Here is a 13,559-nt window from a genome sequence, read left to right as displayed (position 1 = left end):
TCAATACTATAAACAGTACTGTACACACAACCTAGTCAATGATTCTTTGAACACATACGGGAATATTTATCTAAGGTAAAAACACAGAAGTGGAAACTGTACATTTTTATAGACATTGCCAAATTGCTCGCGAAAGGCTGTACCTACTCTTCTAGTAGTGTGTAAGAGCACGTTTCTCTATATTTCACCAACACTGGATATCGTCAGTATTTGAAATTTTATAAAAATTATCCCATTGTTTCAACTTTCATTTCTCTGTAATAGAATATCATTTCATATGCTGCTGGTCATCTCTATTTCTACTTTTATAAATGGGCAGTTCATATCCTCTATCCATTTTTCTACTTTTTTGTCTTTTTGTTATTACTTATTTCCTTCCAGATATTAGTCCTGTTTCTGTTATTTATGTCACAAATATTTCCTCCCATTCTATTCCCTTTCTCTTAACTTTTAAAAGTTCTTTTGTTTTACAGAAATTTTTTATGTAGTCATATTTATCAATCATCTTCCTTTATGGGTTCTGGGTTTTGTGTCTTACTTAAGAAGTCACTGGTAATATGCCAAAAATATTCTATATGTTTTTTAGTTTTTAGTAGTCTTGTGTCTAGCGTTTAGCTCTTTAATTCTTTTGAAATTTACCTTGTATATGGCAGAAGGGAGAAATCTAACTGCATATTTTTTCCCAAATACACAGACAATTGCTTTAATGCGATTTACCGAATAAATCCTTTCCCCCAAGATTTGAAATACCATTAACATGTTTTTGATTTTTGATTTACTTATTTTTTTATGTTTTTTTAAAAGTAATTTAATATTTTATTTATTTATTCATTTTTGGCTGCATTGGGTCTTCGCTGCTGCGCGCAGGCTTCCTCTAGTTGTGGCGAGTGGGGGCTACTCTTCCTTGCGGCGAACGGGCTTCTCATTGCTGTGGCTTCTCTTGTTGTGGAGCATGGGCTCTAGGCGCATGGGCTTCAGTAGTTGCAGCACATGGGCTCAGTAGTGGTGGCTCGTGGGCTCTAGAGCACAGGCTCAGTAGTTGTGGAGCATGGGCTTAGTTGCTCCACGGCATGTGGGATATTCCCGGACCAGGGCTCAAACCCATGTCCTCTGCACTGGCAGGTGGATTCTTAACCACTGCACCACCAGGGAAGTCCAACATGCTTTTTATTATGAAATATTTCAAATATACTCAAAAGTAAAGAGACTAGTATGATGAACTCCTATATACTGATCACCAAGATTCCATAGTTAACGAGACTTTTCCACATTTGCTTTACCTACTATCCTTTATTTTTCTTGTGCTAAAGCATTTTAAAGCAAATTCCAGACATCCTGTCATTTCATTCCTACATGTTTTAGTGAAAGTCTCTAAAAACATGAACTTAAAAAAAATACAACCACAATACTGTTATCAGACCTAACAATAATTCCTTGGCAGCCTTAATATGCTGTTCTGGGCTTCCCTGGTGGTGCAGTGGTTAAGAACCCGCCTGCTAATGCAGGGGACACAGGTTCGAGCCCTGGTCCAGGAAGATCCCACATGCCAAGGAGCAACTAAGCCCATGTGCCACAACTACTGAGCCTGGGCTCTAGAGCCCGTGAGCCAAAACTACTGAACCCACGTGACGCAACTAGTGAAGCCCGTGCTCTGCCAACGAGAAGCCACTGCAATGAGAAGCCCGCGTACCACAATGAAGAGTAGCCCCTGCTCGCCACAACTAGATAAAGCCCACAGGCAGCAAAGAACACCCAACACAGCCATAAATAAATAAATAAATTTATATCTATATGTAAAAAATATGCTGTTCACCATTAAAATTCCCTGTCTGCCTGAAAATGACTTTTTAGGGTGGTTTGTTTGAATCAATAGCTAAAGGTCCATACATACACAGAAAAATTTTTTTGATATATTTGTTAACTCTTGTATGATACTACAGTTTTAATTACTATAATCATTACTGCATCTTTCAGTATGTGTTAAGGCACAAATGTCTCATTATTGTTGTTACTGGCTATTCTTGTACATGAAGAAAAATTCAGATACATTTTAGGATCAGACTGTGAAGTTTCTCTAAAAATATTTTTTAAGTTTCATTGGGATTTCACTGAAATTACAAATAAATTTAATTAAAAAACCACATAAAAAAAAAGTCAGGGGCTTCCCTGGTGGCGCAGTGGTTGAGAATCTGCCTGCCAATGCAGGGGACACGGGTTTGAGCCCTGGTCTGGGAAGATCCCACATGCCACGGAGCGACTAGGCCCATGAGCCACAATTACTGAGCCTGTGCGTCTGGAGCCTGTGCTCCGCAACAAGAGAGGCTGCGATAGTAAGAGGCCCGCGCACCGCGATGAAGAGTGGCCCCCGCTTGCCGCAACTAGAGAAAGCCCTCGCACAGAAACGAAGACCCAACACAGCCATAAATAAATAAATAAATCAAAATCAAAAAAAAAAAAAAAAAGTCAGAGAAAGACAAATACTGTATGTTATCACTTATATGTGGAATCTAAAATATAAAACAAACTAGTGAAAATAACAAAAAAGAAACAGACTCACAGATATAAAGAACAAACTAGTGGTTACCAGTGGGGAGAGAGAAGGGGGGAGGGGCAAAATAGGGGTACGGGATTAAGAGGTACAGACATGCATAAAGTCAAAAAGCTACAGGCTGTATTGTACAGCACAGGGAATACATCCAATATTTTATAATATAACAAATGGAGTATAATCTTTAAAAATTGTGAATCACTATGTTGTACATCTGAAACACATAATATTATAAATCAACTATACATCAATAAAAAAAAGAATTTAAAAGTTAAAAAAAAATCCACAATATATGAATCTCTCCAATTACCCATGTCTTCTTTGATTAAAAAAAAAGTCTTTCTTCTTATAGGTCATGACACTGGTTGATCTATCAGTATTTTATTGCTGTGGTGAATAATTTTTTTCCAACTGCATTTTGCAATTATTATTTCTAGCTAATATGAAAACTAACGATTTTTGTATGTAGTCTTGTTTCTATTGACTTTACTGAACTCTTACTACGTCTGACAGTTTGACAGCTGGGTCTCCTATATTTGAGGGGGTACACAACCACCTCATCTATAAGTAATGACAGATGTACCTCTTCCAAATATTTAAACACCTTATCTTTCTTTCATTAAGAGCACTGACAAAGTGGTGATCACAGGTGCTGTTTTCTTATTTTATCATTGTGGTAGGTAGAATGGTCTCCAAAGATGTCCACACTCTAATCCCTGGAAATGTGTATATGTAAGACATAATTTACTGATATATTAGAGTTATAGACCTTAACACAGATTAACATCTGGATTATCTGAGCAAGTCCAATCTCATCACATGACCCCTCACAGACAGAGAACTTTCTCTGGCTGGAGTGAGATGAGAGACAGGCCAAAAGAGAAGTCAGAGAGATTCCAAGCATGAGAAGGATGCAATGCACTGCTGCCGACTCTGATGTAGGAGCCCATGTGCAAGGACCAGAGAGAGTGCCCTCTAGGAGCTAAGAGTAGCCCTTAGCTGTTACAGTTTAAAGAACTGTTATCAGCCATACAGTTATAAGGAACTAGATTCTGACAACAACCTGAATGAGCTTGGAAGTGGATTCTCCCCCAGAAGCCAGCCCAGTGGACATCTTGATTTCAGTCTTGTTAGAGCTAGAGCAGAAAAACCAGCCAAGCCCCCCCAGACTTCTAATGTATAGAAGTGTGAGACAATAAACTTGTTTTAAGCCACTAAGTTTGTGGTAATTTGTTATGGCAGCTATAGAAAACTAATACAACCATCAGGTATAATGTTTGCTCTAAGTTTCAGGAAGCTATCCTTGTCAGAGTGAAAAAGTCTTAATCCAGCTGGTTGGGAATTTCGTTTTACTTTTTAATCACTAAGGCATAGTGATTAGGCATAATCACTAAGGAATTTTATTATGTGCTTTATTGGCAACTATGACAATAATTATATAATTTTTCATCTTTATTCTGTAAACACATTTTACTATACTGATATATTTTCTAATGTTGAATTGTCCTTGTACCCTAGTCACGTGCTTAAAACACAGCTGAATTTATTTTTATTAAATTTTATTTAGCATTTTTACAAGTTTTTTACATCTTTGTTAAAAATCAGTTGACCATATATGTGTGTGCCTATTTCTAGACTCTTCACTTTGTTCCACTTATCTATAAGTCTATTCTTACACCAATACAGTAACATCTTGATTACTGTAGTTTTGTGTCTTGAAACCAAGTAGAGTAAGCCCTCTAACTTTATCCTTATTTTTCAAAATTGCTTTGGCTATACCAGATCATTTGCATTCCCATGTATGTTTTAGAAGCATTTTGTCAATTTCTACAAAAAAACCCTGCTGGGTGTTTGACTTGGATTTCATTCTATATATGGACTAACTTGGAGATAAATGGTATTTTAAAAATATTGAGACTTCTATTCCACTGGTCTATATGTTCTTTTGCTAGTACTACAATGTCTTGAATACTGCAGTTTTGTAATAAGTTTTGAAGTTTGGAAGTATGAGTCCTCCAACTTTGTTCTTTTTTCAAGACTGTTTTGGGTATTTGGAGTCCCTTGAGATTCCATATGAATTTTAGGGTAGGTTTTTCTATTTCTGCAATAAATACTGTTGAGATTTTCATAGGGATTGCATTGAATCTGTAGATCATTTGGGGTGGTATGTCATCTTAACACTATCTTCCATTCTGTGAAAGGAGGATGTCTTTCCACTTATTTATGTCTTTTTAAATTCCTTTCATCAGTGTTTTATACTTTTTAGTGTACAAGTATTTTGCCTCTTTGGTTAAGTTTATTCCTAAGTATTTTATTCTTTTTGATGGCAGTGTAAATGGAACTGTTTTCTTAATTTCCTTTTCTTTCTTTTTTATGTTTTTGTTTTAAAATTTATTTTACTGAAATATAGTTGATTTACAATGTTGTTAATCTCCTTTTCTAATTATTCATTGTATAATGTATATTATATGGTGTAGAAATGCAACTGACTTTTGTGAGTTAACTTTGTTTCCTGAAACTTTGCTGAGTTTATTAGTTCTAACAGGTGTGTGTGTGTGTGTGTGTGTGTGTGAGTGTGTATGTGTGTGAAATCTTTAGGATTTCCTACATATAAGATCATGTTGGGACTTCCCTGGTGGTCCAGTGGTTAAGACTCCATACTCCCAATGCAGGGGGCCCGGGTTCGATCCCTGGCTGGGGAACTAAGATCCCACATACTGCAACTAAGCCCGCATGCCACAACTAGAAAACCCCACGCGCCACAACTAGAGAAGAGTGCACGCTGCAACGAAGACCCAGAGCAGCCTAAATAAATAAATAAATGACCCTGTCATTGGTGAACAGAGATAATTTTACTTCTTCCTTTCCAATTTGGATGCCTTTTATTTCTTTTTCTTGCCTAATTGCTGTGGCTAGAACTTCTAGTGCTATATTGAATAGAAGGAGTGAAAGGGGGCATCCTTGTCTTATTCCTGATCTTAGAGGAAAAGCTTTCAGTCTCTCACCATTGAGTATTACTGTTTTTTAACAAACTGAATATATGCTTCTTTGTGTTTTACCTACCTGGGGTTTGTTGAACTCCTTGGATTTGTGGGTTTACAGTTTTTATTAAGTTTGGACAATTTTCAGCTACAATTTTTTTCAAATATTTTTCTCTTTCATTTTATTGCTTAAACTATACCTTACTAGATTAAAGCCCATCAGAGGTCACACTATAAAGAACTAGAAAAGTCATTGAAATCTGTCTGTCTCTACCTCCTAGCAGAAAGACTCAACATGCCTTGACAACAGAGAGAGGAAACAGATTTATTTTTAACATCTGAACATTTACTTTCAAATAGAGTCAGACATTCTAGTGGAAAAAACCTCTTTGTGTGCTTCATATTTTGAAGTATAAAGCTGCAGTAATTAATCTCATCACTGTTTATTAGATGTGTGGTAGACAGATAACTTGTCTTTCTAGTTCACAAATTTTTTGATTGAGATAAACTGTATGAGAGGAACTGTACCCAAAAGCCTTATCTTCCCTTGAATCTGATTTAGATGACAAGATTCTAGATTTCAAGCTGGGGTCTGATGCTGAGCTTTGGGGAATTTTGGGTGAAGAGGAGAGATATATTTTGCATGCAAGAGGCATGTGAACTGTTATGGCCAGAAGTTAGGCTGTGGCAGATTGTGTTTTTCGAAAAATAGCTACTACAATATTTCCCATTCCACATGTTCTTCTAGAACCTTGCAATTTCCCCACCAAGAAGTATTGATACTTTATGACCTCTCTCCTTGAATCTGGACAGGGCTTTGTGACTGCCTCAATTAATAAAAACATGACACAATTAAAATCTTGTTATTTCTGAGGCTAGATCAGAAAAGATGATATAGCTCCTACTTGGAGCTATTGGGGCTCTTGGGGCTCACACCTTTGCAGCCCTGTGCTACCAGCTACCATGTAAGAAGTACAGCTAATCTGAAGCCACTATGTTGGAGAAACTGTATGGAGAGACCACAAAGAGACAGAGATGCATGAGACGCTCTAATTATTCCAGTTCCCAGCTGTTCAAGTCTTCCTGGTCCAAACACCAGATATTTCAGTGGGGAAGCCTGTGAGATAACTCTAGCACCAGCCACTATCTGATTGTAATTACATGACAGACCCCCACCCCCACCCCCTAAGTGAGAACTGCCAAGCTGAGCCCATCCAATCCCCAGAGTAGTAAGAAACACTTGAAAAGATTCTCTTTTTGTGGCATTAAATTTGAGGTGGTTTGTTATGCAGCATTAGGTAAGTGGAACACTGAATTCGAGATGCCTGAGAAAAGATGTGACAGTGAAAAGAAGATGTCAAAGCAGGCTAGAGGATATATGTATACACAGAAAAAAGGCCCAGTGTTGGAGATGGTAATTTATTATTTGTTGGTAAGTGAAACCACGGCAGTAGTAAAGACTGCCTATAATGAGAATAAAGAATAAGAAAAGAAGATAGCCTAGTATGGAAGCATAAGGAATTTAAAATGTAAATGTAAGATGAAGAAAGAAGAACCTTTAAAAGAATCTAGGAATGTTAGCGAGGAAAAGGAAAACCATGACAGTGTTTAAGTCATGGATGACTAGAGAAGAGAGTATTTCAAGACAAAGGGAACTGTCAATTGTGATACAACTGCCAACGGGTTGAGTAAGATAAGAAATTAAAGTGGCCATTTTGGAGTTAGTGACAGAGACATCATTGGTAATTTTGGCATGTGCAGTCTCTACGAATTGGTGCAGGGAAAGGGGAAGAAGGGAAAGCTCAAATGTAATAGGCTAAAAAATAAGCGGGAGGTTAGGAGATACAGATACTAAACACAGACAATTCTCTTAAGAAGCTGGATATGAAGGTAAAGAAAAAGAAAAATAAAGTTATAAATAAATGGAAAATAGAAAAAAATTTACTATATCTAAAATAACTTCTTTGTACTTAAAGTTTCGTCTTTCTTTTTTTAAGATTTATTTATTATTTAGTTATTTATTTTATTTATTTTTGGCTGCATTGGGTCTTAGTTGCGGCACGTGGGATCTTTGTTGAGGTGTGCAGGATCTTTCATTGCGGCGTGCAGGCTTCTCTCTAGTTGTGGCGTGTGGGTTTTCTCTTCTCTAGTTGTGGTGCACAGGCTCCAGGGCACAAGGGCTCTGTAGTTGTGGCGTGCGGGTACCACAGCATACGGGCTCTGTAGTTTGCAGCATGCAGGCTCTCTAGTTGAGGCGCGCAAGCTCAGTAGTTGTGGTGTGCGGACTTAGTTGCCCCGTGGAATGTGGGATCTTAGTTCCCTGACCAGGGATTGAACCCGCGTCCCCTGCATATTTAAGGAGGATTCTTTACCACTGGACCACCAGGGAAGTCCCTAAAGTGTAGTCTTGAAGATACATTTTCATGGAATCTACAATTGCATCTTCAGAAAGTCTGTCTTGGAGATGAAAAGCCTAATTCAACATACGCACATCTCTTCCACTGCCCAGAAGATTATAATACACTATCACTAGTCTTCCTTAGGCAATTCTATGGCAAACAGATAAATTACTGTGTTGCTGCTAGAGGGCTTAAGGAATTTTCAAGTTTAGTAGATAGCTGAGAACATACTTCTGAGTGCTGAGAAATTATAGAAAAAACATCTATTGGATATTTTCCACATCAATAAAATTCAACTCCTTAAACTGGTTTGACATTTGGCTTAATGCTGGACGTAACCTAAGATTCTCTATCACACTTACCCGTTGTTGGTGAACAATATTTTTGTGCTCCCGTGCCACACGTGTGGCCCATTTCCGAGCCTCTTTGTTTAAACTGTGCTCCTCTGTGGTCCCAGTTTCTGATTCTAACTGTCGGCTCTACAACACAAGAGAGAACAGAGAGAAAAGTACTGTTATCCTTATTGAAATCACTACCATTTTGTAGGTAGACCAGAGGGCCTTCACTTTATCAGCACTCAAAACAGGAGGCATGCTCCACTACTGTGGGAAGCAATGTCTCATGTCACAGAAGATTAGCAGAAGACAAAGAGGATGGTATGAAAACCGTAAATGACCACAGATTTTTGTCTTACATTGCTGAACATTAACGCTTCATCTCTAACTGTAGCATGATCCATTTTGGGTATAAAGCAAGCTAGCTAAGGAAAGAAGAAAAAGTATTTATGCCAACCTACTATGACACTAAAATAGTTGCACAGACAAAATGGAAACAACTCAACAGTTTCAATGGGATTAAAGAAAGAATCATTGCATAGAAGTGAAAAGAAAAATAAAACAATACAGTAACAGCGACACAACCTATCCATCCTCAAAAATATTGGGTTTAATTTAGTTATACTTACCACCAAACCTCAAACTAGCTTTTGTCATTCTTCTGGGCCTTAATGTCATCTCAAAGATAGGGGTGCTAGATCAAATGATTACTAAGGGTTTCTTCTTGCCCTAAAATGCTATACCCATATTTCACAAAGAACAAACTGCAAAATCTAACTAAACAAGAGTAATAGTTAACCACTATTTTGCAAGGTACTGTGGAAAGTGCTTCACATAACTTTTATAACAATCTTATGAGACGGGTCACACAGCCATTTTATAGAAAAGGAAATCAAGGCTCAGAGATGTTAAATAAAATTTCCAGTGTGCGCCAGATATTCAATGTTACAACTTCCGATTCCAGAATTAGAGCTCTTAACCACTAAACTATTTTAACTTTCTCTAAACTCTTAAGAACCCATGAAAAAAATCTTTATTAAAATAACTAGGAAAGAAAATAATTTTTTAAAATATGAATTATCCAAAGATGATTTTAATACAAAAAGCAAAATTTTAGAGTGGAAAGATCTTTAAAAACTGACTTTCGTGGGACTTCCCTGGTGGTCCAGTGGTTAAGAATCTGCCTTCCAATGCAGGGGATGCAGGTTCGATCCCTGGTCGGGGAACTAGGATCCCACATGCTGCAGAGCAACTAAGACTGTGCGCTGCCAGGAAAGATCCCGCGTGCCCTGCGTGCGCAATGCAGCCAAAAGTAAGTAAATAAATAAATATTAAAAAAAAAAAACAAAACCCAAACTGACTTTTGCAAGGTCACATAGCTCAAAATTGGTAAACAGGATTTGATAAATTGGATTACAAATTTAATATTTTTGTTGGGGGGACTGTAGGCAAGGTTGAAGAACTTTTACTCTATGCAGACATTTCAGCTAAAGCTAGATTATATAATGATAAATGAATTGAAACATATCCAAATCTAACCAACTTTACATTTACATTTTATACCGATTCATTCTTTGGGCTATTAGGGAACCAACTTTCTTATTATATTTATTTGCAAAAGGATCTAGGCATTTACATTTATATCTGTCCTCAGAAGCCAGGGTTTAAAAAGTTAAACCCTGGATGAAGATGCAAATGTGATCTACAGGATGTATGGTAGAAAGGTATACTCTGAAGAGCCCAGGTACAGGTTTTTAAGCCAGATAAACCCAGTTTTAATCCTCTCTATGCCATTTATTAGCTTCATGATCTTGGGCTGTTAGTTAGTCTGTATCTTAGTTACAGCCGAAAATTGGTGAAAATGCCACCTATCTCATAGGGGTTATTTAGGGCAAAACGAGGTCATATTTTAAACATTCTCTTATGGTATATACATAAGCATCCAATACATGGTAACTGCTAATGTTAAAGACCCAACAGAAAATTACTTGAAACAAAAAATTTTGTCATTACTGTTAATAAAAAAGTCCAAATAATTCCCAGGTTCTTGATAGCCCAAATAACGAACCAAAAACAAGACCGAAGATATAATGAAAGGATCTCAAAGAGAATGAACTTATAGAGCACAGAGTAGATGAGAAAGAAGGCAACTGATAGAGAAATTTAATTTTTATTACTGAGGTACATTTTAGGAACTGGTAAATGGGTCTAAAAATGTGTGCTGGCTGCATGGCCAACGTGCCCATACAGAATCTGTACCTTTTTACTGAGTATTATCTGTGCTTAAAAGCTGGAGAAATAAAGATAGGGCTTTTTTCTCATTCCCTATGGGTTTACTATTACTCAGGAGTGCCCAATGATCAGAACAGATCACAATTACCACTGACTGGGAGATGTGACTTTGGGACCCTCTGGGCAGGGAATAATAACACATAACTAAAATTCAAGTAAATTGATCTTTTTCATGAATTCTGAAATCAAGCCATGGAAAAACATGGCTACCTATAATACAGTTCTAGACAAATGAGAATTCCATACAAGGCAAACACAGCCCAGGGTACTAAACAATACATAGAGACATGTTCTAATGCCAATCTGGAGATCAAAGATGAATATAAATCTGAATCTAGTAAAGATCATTACCTTTTAAAATGGTGGTATCAGTAGTGGTTGATTCCAGCATAGGAATGCTAGTGACTGCTTCTTTTTAAAATGCTGGCTAATTTAATCGTTGGTTCATACTTTTAACACTTTTCCTTTACCTCTTAAAAGTATAGTTAAAATACATAAAGGAATAGTAACATATAGGTTATTAAGCACAATAATTTAAAGAACATTGTTATTTTCCTGAAGCAGAACATGAGACTTTAACAATTAAGTATCAAACAGCACTGTAGCCTAGCTCTGGAAAAGTGCACTTATTTAACTTGATTATTTTTAAAGAGGCATATATTATAACATAACAATTCTCAGAGTAATAGTAGCACAAAAATAATTCAAATAAATTACAAACTGAAGAGAAATGCTATAAAAGGAATCTCCTATCGACTTTTAAATGTAGATTAGGTAGTTTTTTATTAGTCTGTCAGTTTGGGTTATTTGATAAGTTAGGTCAACTAAATGTGATTCTTGAAAACTCTGGAAACATCAGATTTCAAAAATCATACAAACTTTAATAAAAAATTTCAGAAGCAGATAGGTCTTTTCCTGGAAAATAAATGTCAATCCAAACACAAGCCTATGATTTTGAGTACTGTTCCCTCTGGTTGGAATAACTCCCCTATATTTTTTTGTCCACAGACAAATTCCTAGTTATTCTTCAAATCTCAGTTCAAGTCCTTGTTCTCTGTGAAATCTTCCCTGACTTTCCCAGATAGACTCAGTGGCTCCTTCACTTTAGACATATCTCCATTATATTAATTTATTAATTTGTTAGACATCTACTGAGTGGCTACTGTCAGGCCAACATCACATTATACTGTGACTGCTGCATGTATGTTTCCTATTTGTCTTTAGGCAATCTGAGGCCTCAAAAGGATACATTTCCTGGCATCTAGCACCATGCCTAATAGTACACAGAATGCCCTCAGTAAAGGCTGGTAAACATATAACCTAAAGTGAGGGGCAGGCCACCAGATTATTAGAATGGTGCCTTCAGGGGGACAAGAGAAAAAACATACTGAATTAGAATCAGTTTCTAATGGATGAAGGAAAGTATTTTGTATAGGGAAGAACAGAATGAACAGAGGAGAAAGGGGACTAATTTACTGAGTACCATGCATTTTAATACAGGTCCTCAAAGCTCACTTGAGGATTGAGATCTCTCTCCCACTTGTAAAACAAAAGGTCTCTTTCTTCATGTTTAAATTCTCACTACAAAATCCACTCAAAATGGATGACTAAGGAAGGAATTTTTTTTGAATCTCCCAATTAAGGAATTTTTATACATTTTATTTTATGAAATTTATTTGTTCTTTAAAAAGTAGCCATTAGGGAGTCACCAGGCCCGCGCGCTCTTCGGAGGGAAAGCCCGCAGCCTCCGCCAGGTGAACTGGGAAGCAGACTCTTGAGTTCACAGCCGGCCTGTGGTTTTTGCATCTCATCAAGGAGCTCCTCCTCATACAGCCGTGTGGATGACAGGCTCTTGGTGCTCCAGCCAGGCGTCAGGGCTCTGCCTCTGAGGTGGGAGAGCCAAGTTCAGGACACTGGTCCACAAGAGACCTCCCAGCTCCATGTAATATCAAACGGCAAAAATCTCCCAGAGATCTCCATCTCAACGCCAAGACCCAGCTCCACTCAACGACCAGCAAGCTACAGTGCTGGACACCCTATGCCAAACAACTAGCAAGACAGGAACACAACCCCATCCATTAGCAAGAGAGGCTGCCTAAAATCATAATAAGGCCACAGACACCCCAAAACACACCACCAAAAGTGGACCCGCCCACCAGAAAGACAAGATCCAGCCTCATCCACCAGAACACAGGCACTAGTCCCCTCCACCAGGAAGCGTACACAACCCACTGAACCAACCTTAGCCACTGGGGACAGACACCAAAAACAACGGGAACTATGAACTTGCAGCCTGCGAAAAGGGGACCCCAAACACAGTAAGTTAAGCAAAATGAGAAGACAGAGAAACACACAGCAGATGAAGGAGCAAGGCAAAAACCCACCAGACCTAACAAATGAAGAGGAAATAGGCGGTCTACCTGAAAAAGAATTCAGAATAATGATAGTAAAGAGGATCCAAAATCTTGGAAATAGAATGGAGAAAATACAAGAAACGTTTAACAGGGACCTAGAAGAACTAAAGAGCAAACAAACAGTGCTGAACAACACAATAAATGAAATTAAAAATTCTCTAGAAGGGATCAATAGCAGAATAACTGAGGCAGAAGAACGGATAAGTGACCTGGAAGATAAAATAGTGGAAATAACTACTGCAGAGCAGAATAAAGAAAAAAGAATGAAAAGAATTGAGGACAGTCTCAGAGACCTCTGGGACAACATTAAATGCACCAACATTCGAATTATAGGGGTCCCAGAAGAAGAAGAGGGACTGAGAAAATATTTGAAGAGATTATAGTTGAAAACTTCCCTAATATGGGAAAGGAAATAGTTAATCAAGTCCAGGAAGCACAGAGAGTCCCATACAGGATAAATCTAAGGAGAAACATGCCAAGACACATATTAATCAAACTATCAAAAATTAAATACAAAGAAAAACTATTAAAAGCAGCAAAGGAAAAACAACAAATAACACACAAGGGAATCCCCAGAAGGTTAACAGCTG

At 37.6% G+C, this 13,559-nt stretch overlaps 1 protein-coding gene across 1 annotated transcript in view; it reads right to left on the bottom strand.

The window, feature by feature from the left end:
- The window catches only part of FCHSD2 (FCH and double SH3 domains 2), a 316,582-nt gene that overhangs the window by 44,644 nt on the left and 258,379 nt on the right, over positions 1 to 13,559 (bottom strand). Inside the window, exon 11 of the mRNA XM_068554544.1 lies at positions 8,291 to 8,407. Within this exon, the coding sequence (XP_068410645.1) occupies positions 8,291 to 8,407 (117 nt within the window). The remainder of the gene's footprint in view (positions 1 to 8,290; positions 8,408 to 13,559) is intronic.

The sequence above is a fragment of the Eschrichtius robustus genome, chromosome 11 (genome assembly GCF_028021215.1).
Source record: "Eschrichtius robustus isolate mEscRob2 chromosome 11, mEscRob2.pri, whole genome shotgun sequence".
Classification (NCBI taxonomy): domain Eukaryota; kingdom Metazoa; phylum Chordata; class Mammalia; order Artiodactyla; family Eschrichtiidae; genus Eschrichtius; species Eschrichtius robustus.
The sequence above is the reverse complement of the archived record's forward strand: the minus strand, read 5'-3'. Positions and strand labels throughout refer to the sequence as shown.